The sequence below is a fragment of the Cygnus atratus genome, chromosome 4 (assembly GCF_013377495.2).
Source record: "Cygnus atratus isolate AKBS03 ecotype Queensland, Australia chromosome 4, CAtr_DNAZoo_HiC_assembly, whole genome shotgun sequence".
Taxonomy (NCBI): Eukaryota; Metazoa; Chordata; class Aves; order Anseriformes; family Anatidae; genus Cygnus; species Cygnus atratus.
Genome location: NC_066365.1, coordinates 4,888,610 through 4,897,500, shown reverse-complemented (window position 1 = coordinate 4,897,500; position 8,891 = coordinate 4,888,610). Strand labels below are relative to the sequence as shown.

The 8,891-nt window shown below is 45.0% G+C and overlaps 1 protein-coding gene across 4 annotated transcripts in view; it reads right to left on the bottom strand.

Annotated features, from left to right (window-relative positions):
* Positions 1–1,344: 1,344 nt before the first annotated feature.
* The window catches only part of LEF1 (lymphoid enhancer binding factor 1), a 63,926-nt gene continuing 56,379 nt past the window's right edge, over positions 1,345–8,891 (bottom strand). For all 4 annotated transcript variants that reach the window (XM_035543121.2, XM_035543112.1, XM_035543137.1 and 1 more), the window contains one exon: positions 1,345–3,228. Coding sequence is in view for 2 of the 4 variants with exons in the window: in XM_035543112.1 (XP_035399005.1) it covers positions 3,149–3,228 (80 nt within the window). In the remaining 2 variants the exon portion in view is untranslated. The remainder of the gene's footprint in view (positions 3,229–8,891) is intronic.

Sequence of the window (8,891 nt, the reverse complement as noted above, 5' to 3'; positions counted from 1 at the left end):
GGCACCCAAGAGAGAAATGGTTAAATGCTAAATTGCTCATCAGGAATTTAGATGTTGGTTTTGAGTCTCACCTGGAATAACTTACTCAGTATGTCAAGGGTTTAAGCTTGGTTTTACTGCCAGTCTAACACCATCATCACTAGGCCGTCTTTACCAGCTCCTGTGCCTTGTGGACAGGCTGGTGCAGCACGGGGAGGGCTCAGGTCTGTTGGATTTCGGTGTGGCAGGGACAGATGCAGGGCAGGAGCAGACCCTGACCTGAATCACAGAGGGTATTTCAGGACAGCGTGGTTAGCCTCTTCCAGGTGCTCTCAGGTCAGCACCCGAAGCCTTGTCTATTAGTTAACCTTTTCCATAGCTGCTGTTACGTGAAAGGTCTTTGATCTGTGAATGAGTCCAACACATGGCGCTTGCTCATTGCATGGTAACAGCAGAGGTGTTATTTTTAGCTCCCGAATTCTTTTTCTCCTTTGCTATTATTGCTGAAGGACCTTTCAACCCTAGGACAGGCAACCTGACTACGGATTGTACTTGGGATACCTTGCTACCTAAGGCTAATGCTTCTATTGGGATCTTTTTTTTCCCTAAAATGGGTAAGTGGCTTTTAAAATAGCCTTAAAAAAATAAAGTTGCAAACAACTAAAGTAGCTGTGTTTTTAAAGAGGACTGTTATCTTTGGAACATGTCATTTACAGAACTCGCTGCAGTAATCCTTGGTTTAAAACAATTCCTGCACTAAAGTATTTGCTTTTTCCCCTTCGTTTATTTATTTATTTTTTAAAAGGGCAAAAAGCAACCTCCAAAACAAACCCCAAACAGGTTTCCAGCAAAAGCTGGGCTAACTGACAAGAATGGAAATAAAGCCAGGTCTTGCAAAACTCCAGTATGTAGTCGCTGTTCTTTGAGAGGACTTTTCTCCTGCTGTCTGAAAGTATTCCTTTGCTGGGTCACTTTTTAAAAAAAATTTTAAGTAATCACCAGTTGCTAGAAATAAACATTGCAGGGACTGATATGCTGGTCGCATTCTTACAGTTGCATTTGTGTGCAGTGCACGCTGGTTTAAAAGGAAGCTGTTATATAACATTTTTAATTATGAAATTTCTTCTTATGCAACGGAGTTTAAGGGTCAGCTACAAACAGCCTAACCACGAAGCTTCCGTCGGGATTAATGCACCTGTGTCACTTCTTGTGGCTTGAGCTTGACTCAGGCCAGTCCTACACCACACAAGGTTCAAGATGCAAGGTATGCTGATTCAGTTTACAGTCCATAACATTTCTTTTGCAGTGGTGCTTACAAACCATTGGAATAATTTACCTATGGCTACAGTGGCTTTTTTTCTTTTCCCCCATGTGAAGTCCTTTAGTAGAAGTCAGGCAGCTGTATCTGTTTGTCAGAGCTGTGAAATACCAGTCCCTGAACAAAAGGGGAAAGGTAGCAGTGAAGTTGCTGGTAGCATTTGGGGCTGGACAGACTCAAACGCTTGTGCTTTCAGGTTTGAAGAGTGCAGAGGAGCTGCTTGCTATCGCAGGAATGCCCCTCATGGGCACCACCACCAGCAGGCAGGCCGTGCTGCTGCTCTGGGTCTGGCAGCGTGAAACCAGGCCCACAGCAGCTGATTGTGCAGCTGGCTCCAGTCCCTGATTGCTGGAGAATTTATAGGGCCATAAGAAATTAAAGTATAGGCTCCTGCCCCTTATGTGGGCATGGATGGCATCCAGAAGGAAGGGAATTGATCATCGGCTTAAAACCAGTGAGATTTTAATAGGAAACTGAAAGTAGAGGGAGCAGCCACAGAGCCTGCTACTCCCAGTTGGGCCAATTCTAACTGAGAAGCATAAGGGAGCACTGGGCCTGCTAATTCCTTACTCCTGGGATGAAAACAAAAGATTTCTGCTCCCTTTAGGAAGAAAAAAGTTCCACATCTTCCAAATTGACTCAGCTTCAGGTGAGCAAGCAGCCGAATGCACTGCATTTCCTTCACGGGGCCCCTCAGCCAAAAGCCTGCAGCCTTAGAAGTGTCTGCACTTTTGGGGGCTCGCAGCTCCTTTCTAGGGATTCAGCTCCTTCAAGTGTGAGTAAATTTTTTTTTCTTAAGCCAGACAATTGACTTTAGTTTTATTACAAAGCTTTTATTAAAAAACAAATGCTCAGCACATTAACTCAAACTGGAATGACAAAAAAAAAAATTGGTTGACAGTATTTTTGGCAAAGGCTGTGCCTTACTATTTTAAAAAATGGGTACATCAATGCTCATTTCAACAACTGGCATAAAATCCCACTAACAGGCTAACAAAAACAGATACAAATACAGAACAATTGAAGTAATAATTCAAGTGCTGGGCTTTTTACAAGGAGAGGGGAATGGGTGAGAAGGAGAACTCACTGCAGTCAGATTTGCTGGATGTATTGCTTATGTTTACAGAGTAGGTGATGCAAGACTGACGTGTCTACTGACCAGCTGACTGTTGTTACATTTATTTAGTTCTATATGACACTGTACTATATAGACTGAGAGGCCACTATTTGTTACAAATAGTTTAACAAAAAAGCCACCTTTTTTCCATACAGGCTTTTCCTCTGGCAGGAAAAAAAAAAAAAAGAAAACCCTTTTATTTAAAAAGTAGTTCAGATTTTTGACACTTGTTTAAAAGCTCATACCTAGTAAAATATACACCAAGGAAATTACAAACTAAAAGTTAAAATATAAAAGCATTCAAGTTTCTTAAAAAAGCTAAAACCGAAATTGATCCTGTTGCACCATTAAATAAAAAGAAGTTTGAGTGTGTCATCCTGGTCCAGGCAAATTCCGTTCCTCGACGTGCTGTATGGGGCAGCTGTGGTCTACATAACTCTGTTGGCTGAAGCAGGCAGAGACAGCCATGCTACTTTGTTTGCTGACTCGACATGGACACAGATGAGACGAGGGCTTAAGAGTGCTAGGCAGAGGTGGAGTGAAGACAAAACTGCTCTGCTTGACCCAGGAGCTTGTTTGCTCTATTTATATCGGGGCTGGACCTTGTGATAGTGAAGGATTTTGGCAGTGATTGTCTTTATGATTCAGTGTCTCTAGCAGTGACATCAGGGTGAATGACATCCTAGACAGACTCCTTGGGGGTGGTCTGTGTGGATGAAGGACACACCTAGGGTTTAACAAGCTTCCATCTCCAGCAGGGGTCCTGGTGTCGCCGCCTTTGCTTTGCAAGTTGAGAAAGCATTTCTTTTCCCACCTACAGGGACAGGAGAGAGACAGAGACAGGGATAAAGATGATTTGAAACCTATGTTTTCTTCTTTTTAAAATAAGCCTTTCAACGAAGCTGTCCTCTGGGAAACACGTGGTGATGGGTCCCTGTAACTCTGACAGTAGGGAGTGGAATGTGGGCTTGCAATGTCTGAGTTAAGTGTGGAGCATCGCTATTTGCACTTGCTTGAAGTTTGCAAGAATATTCATGGCTTTGTTTCACGCTGGAGTGCTTTGGATTGTAAATAGATGTCCACAACAACTAAAAAGTACTTTTAAAGCTACTTAGACATTCAACATATTACAGAAGTAATTCCTTTTTGTAGTGGATTTAATTTATCTATCTACAACATTTGACCCATATACCTGCTACGAAATTAGACATCCTCGGGCTTTTTTACTGCAGCTGTTAAGGTCAATTAAACCTCTAGCTCAGAGCCTCCAGCTCCGCACTGTAGAAACACAGAAATGCTGTGTTCTGCGAGCAGCTGGGCAGAGGAATCTGGTGGGAGAGGCTTTTGTGAACACGGACCCTGCCCCGCAACCACGCGACTGAGGAGGAGTCAGTCTGCTCTGGTGCAGTCCATCTTCCAGAAACAGGGCTCTTCCCCAGCCAACCAGCTCACTGGGATCTCGGGAGGATTTATGTTCTTACAGCATGCGAAAAGGCCAATAGTGCAAGCCTACAGGTACTGATCTTCCTCTCCCCAGAGGGGAATAGGTCCTCATCACTGGGGCTCTGGCTTACATCAGGTGCCTTCACCAACCACCACCCCTGCCCTCCTGCCCCAGACAACCGGGCTATAGCAGGGGCTGCTCCCCACCACCGCCGTGCGAGTCGGGCTTTTTGCATGGCTGGACGCCTGGTCTCCAGTGCTGGACTCAGGATTAGTGGAAGCCCAAAAACCAATGCTAACCTCCAGGTACTACTCAACTGCCCAACAAGTAGAGAGAGGCTTCAAGGAGCAGAGCTTCGAGGAATGACCAAAATCAGCATGTGAATGCAATTTGGTGGTGAAGGTAAGAGAATTTTTCACCAGAAGAAACACAAACTACTTAGACACAGATACACTGTTGACACTTTGAATCCTGAAAAGCAAGACAGAACAAGTTTATGAAGAAGCTGGCTTGTTTAAACCATAACTCAAACTTCTGTTACCAGAATTTCCCAACTGCATGCATCCTGTTAGACTAATCATAACAGGTTGATTGCTTGGGCCTGTAAGAGCCACAAGCACAAATACTCAGCAAGTATTACAGCTGCAGTATTTAAACAAGGGCCACTTGTAACTGAGTCCCATCCCCTGCCCCCTACCCTGCAGCTTCAGTGTAATCCCCTGCACCACAAAGCGCTCTGCCCGTGCTGCTCGAGTACAGCCACTGCACAGGAGTTACAGGGGCTGATGTACTCCAAGGTAGAAAGCCTCCAAGACTGATTTGGGACCACTTGCTTTTGGTGAGCATGAGATCTGAGAGCCCACACTCCTACCAACCATGCTGACTCCTCAGCAGAGGCCACCTCCGTGACCATGGTTTGAGTGGAAGGGAAAGCTGAGGATGCTGAAGCTTGCTGGAGTGTACTGCAGAGCTTTAACTTGAAGGACGCGCTCCCTCCCCCAGCCACCACCATCCCCTGGTACATCACAAATGATTTTCACCTGCTGCCTGTAGCCACAAAAGGACATTTAAAGCCACTGCGGTCTCACAGCTGAAAGTCCACTGGAAACCCAGTGGTTTCAACAGAGGTGGTCTGTATTGACTAATTCAGTTCCTATTTCCTCATAAAACCAGCCCAAGTCCCGACTAAAAAAAGCCTTCTTAGCTTCCTGCTTTTTTTTTTTCTTAAAAAAAAAAAAAAAAAAGCCCAGTGCTCCATAACACATGCGGATCAAAGCACTATGAAGGGCTCTACCTTTCCAAGGAGCACGAAAGAGAGGCCAAGCAAACAGCAGAGGAACACTGGGGAGAGCACCCTGCAGCTTTATATTTATTTTGTGCCTTTTCATCCTGGATTTTCAAAGGTTTGGTCCAGGTTGCTCTTCCTGGGAAGGTTTTCCTCTCAGTCTTACATGAAAACATTCAGCTTCCTGTTGAGGAATGGCCTTGAGGCGCCAGGCCAGTAGTTCACAGCAGCCTGATACAAGTGCCGTGATTCAGAGCTACTCCCCATTAGCAGCCAGGAATGTCTCCTTCACCGAAGGAAATGAAATGCTCTTCTGTTGGGATGGTTCCCTGCCTCCTCCCCCCTTCCCGTACCAGCAAGCTGTCTTTGAAGTCAGGAGGTTAAAATAACGACCGCGGCCTTGCTCTGGCCCTCAGCTTTTTCGGATAGGGGCCAGCAGCCTGCGCTCGGTCCCAAAGCAGCGCTCGCAGCAGCTGCCTCCTTTCCACAACCTCTCCCCACGCCTCATTTGCCCATCTCCAATAGTGAGGTTGCAGATACTGCTGTAATTCTGTGAGGGGTCGGGCACAGAGAAGCCCCACACACATATATATATATATATATATATTTTTTTTTTTTTTTTCCTAAGAGAATAGTGCAGTACAGAAAATTACACGGTGGCTGTCCCGAAAACAGCATCTAGAACCCAGCCTTTTCCCAGCTGCATGTTAAGGCTGAATGCTGGAAATTGCTTCCACTGCTGATAAACCAAATAGTACCTAAAAAATAAGACTGACAATAGTGTTGCCTTACAGATATAAAACAGGTCAAATCAGGATTCTTTTCAAGAAACCACAGGCATGAGCTAAGGAGACTGAAGACTTCCCACATCTAAGGCTTCACTGGGGGGCTGTAGCTGAAGTCTGGCCAAGCAAGGCATGCCCTAGCAAAGCCCAATCCACAAGTGAAGTCGGCGCAATCAAAGACTGCAATTACAGCTCCCTGGCTGTGGTTAGGCTTCAAAGACAGTGCTGCAAGTCACATTTTACATATGTGACGTCTTGAGCATGAGCCACAATAGGAGGCACTGTCTGTGCCATTTGCAGTGTGCATCTGACTGCAGGAGGAAAGAAAAAAAAAAAAAGAAAAAAACCTACTTCGAGTAAGAAACAGAAATAAAATTCAACAATAAGTCAGAGTAACAAGAAAAGCATTACTACTGAAATGGTAAAACTGCACTTTAGGAATCTCTACCATAAAAATAAAGCCTTCTAAAAAGCCTGGGCTCAATGGCTGAGGGCAAGAGCACTAGAGGGAGATCAAAATTCCTCCCTGTTCTTCGGAAGGAGCCGGATTGAAGGGTGGGTCTGCAAGCGCCTTGTGCTCCCCTTGCTTCTCCTGGAGTCCTTAGCTCATCTGTGTTTTGCTCGAACAAGGGAGAGGGGATTAGGCAGCTTCGTCCACGTCATGCTAATCAGGAGAGGTTACGGAAGAAAGCTGAGTGTCTGGGTCAGTACAGGAGTAAGGACAGGGTAAAAGAAAAATCTAACTCTTCACAGAAGGCAAGAGAAAGTAAAAAAAATTAAGTCAGGCGCTTTTTCTCTACACCTTTCCTCACCACAGGTTGTTTATATTTATACAGTTGTAAAAAGATGCAAGATGACAGCAGTTACATGTATTTAAAAAAATAATAAAAAAGCACCAGTCTCCAGCCATGGGTTTTAATCCAGCGCTTTAAACAATGTGGCAAACTCAGCGACCCGACAACAGAAACTGTCCTTTTTCTTTTGAAGTCCCAAACGAACACGTTCGACTTTTTGCCAGCATTTATCCAATACTCTGGAAACGTGACTACGCAAAACCGGGTCATTATTTACCAGCAAGGCTCCCTCTGTTTGCGAAGCCCCTTTGTATGGTCTTTAGCAGCGGAGCTGTAAAGAGGTTGAAGCCCGAGCCGAGTGATGCCGGCGCTGCAGTCTGCTCCTCTTCCTGCCCAGCTGTGCCATGGTTTGTGGGGTTAGCCCAAACCAGATCCTTGAATCGTTCTGGGCAAACAAAAACAAACACTCCGCAACCTTTGTTGTTTCTAAACAAAAAAAACCACCTCCCAGCAAAACCCCAGTCATTTCAGTAATCCGATTTGCTGCAGGGTCCCGCAAGCTGTTACAGCACATGGATGGAGAGACCTACGGGAGACAGGAAAAAGCCCTCTCTGCAAGAACTGGAGACCAGCAGGCAGCAGAGGAAACCTTTTAAGCTGCCTTTGTTGCCAAAGAAATGACATAAAATTGTACCCTAAAACTGTAACAGATACTGCCACGTGGAAGCTATGTCAGCGGTAAGAGGGTTTTCCCCCCATCCTTGCTGCTGTTAGCTCCAGCCCGCTGCTGGTGGCTGTGAGCGGAGCCTCCAGCACCAAAAACACCCCCCGAGCTTTAGGTGCAGGGAGGTGAAGAGCGGTAACGCCATCACCATCCCCCTGCAGTGAGCCACAGAAGGTTGGGAGCTGCGCTGGGAACGCCCCAGTGTTTTCGAGCTCCCACTTTGCTCAGCTCCAGCCAGTGGTGCCAAAGCAGGTGTGGCTCTTATCAGAGGCCCCCCGGTGTAGGCAGTGTGAAACTTGGAGCTCTTGCACCGCGCTACAATCTTGAAAGCGATCGTGCTGGAAGACCCACGACATGTTTTTCCTGTTGGGGGGGAGGCTCTGTGTTTGTAATAAAAACCAGATTACCTCTAGACAGCGATCTCCAGCAGCTTCTTAAAGAAGAAAAATATGCTAAGAGTGATCTGCAAGGGAAGAAAAAATAGGCTTGTGCCCCTTTTGTATCTTTATTGCATATAATAAATACTCGGAAGACCAAGACAAAGTCTCTCTACTTTATGAAATAATTAAATGAACCCCTAATGTCTCATTTCTCTTGAAAGTAATGACAAAATCATAAGTGTTAAAGCACTAAGAAAGGGGAAAGACATTTAGCCAGGACTTCATGCCTGTGATTTTTTTTTTTTAATTTAAAAACAACAACAAAATTCCACGCCCTGTTTATTTGATAGACTGAGAGACTGGAAGAAAGATCTGTCTGTTCCTGGGGGCACTGAAATTGCTGCTGCAGTTTTAACCTGCAGTAACAGAAAGGATGTGAGGTACTGGTAAAGGAGTAAGTGAAAATTTTTGAAAAGAAATAACATATGTAAAGTTTCCTTTGTAGATCACCTTTTCTGCCGCAATTAAATATAAGCTAGAGTTTTTACTGCACTTGGAAAGACAGTCTGAATGTTTACATCTGCTAATATACGGATAGAATAATTTAAATAATTGATTTTATGCAAACAAAGGTAAGAGGTGTAAGCAGAGTATATTCTAGAGCTTTACCAACTTTCCTACAGTCACGCATCCATAGAGCACCACTGCCGGTGTAGGAGCTGTGCACAGAAACCACTGCAGAGCTCACACACATCGAGTTCACTTTGATGCAATTAGGTCTTAAAGCCTAGTGGTCCAAAAGACACAAGCCTCCTGCTGTGCATCTCAAAAGACACACATTCTGGGGGGGGGGGAAAGCAGCTATTCAGCAAAACAGTCTCACCTAATAACAAGCAAATGCACGCACCTTAAAACTAATTATGTGTAGTTATTTTGGAAATAACATTTCACTTCATGCAATTTCAGTATCCCAGAGGCGAAGGATAGAGGGCTCCCAAAACTCCAGAGCTTAATTCCGAGGGAGCTAAATATTCCTGAGGGAACCCATAGCTGAGGTTTGCAGGG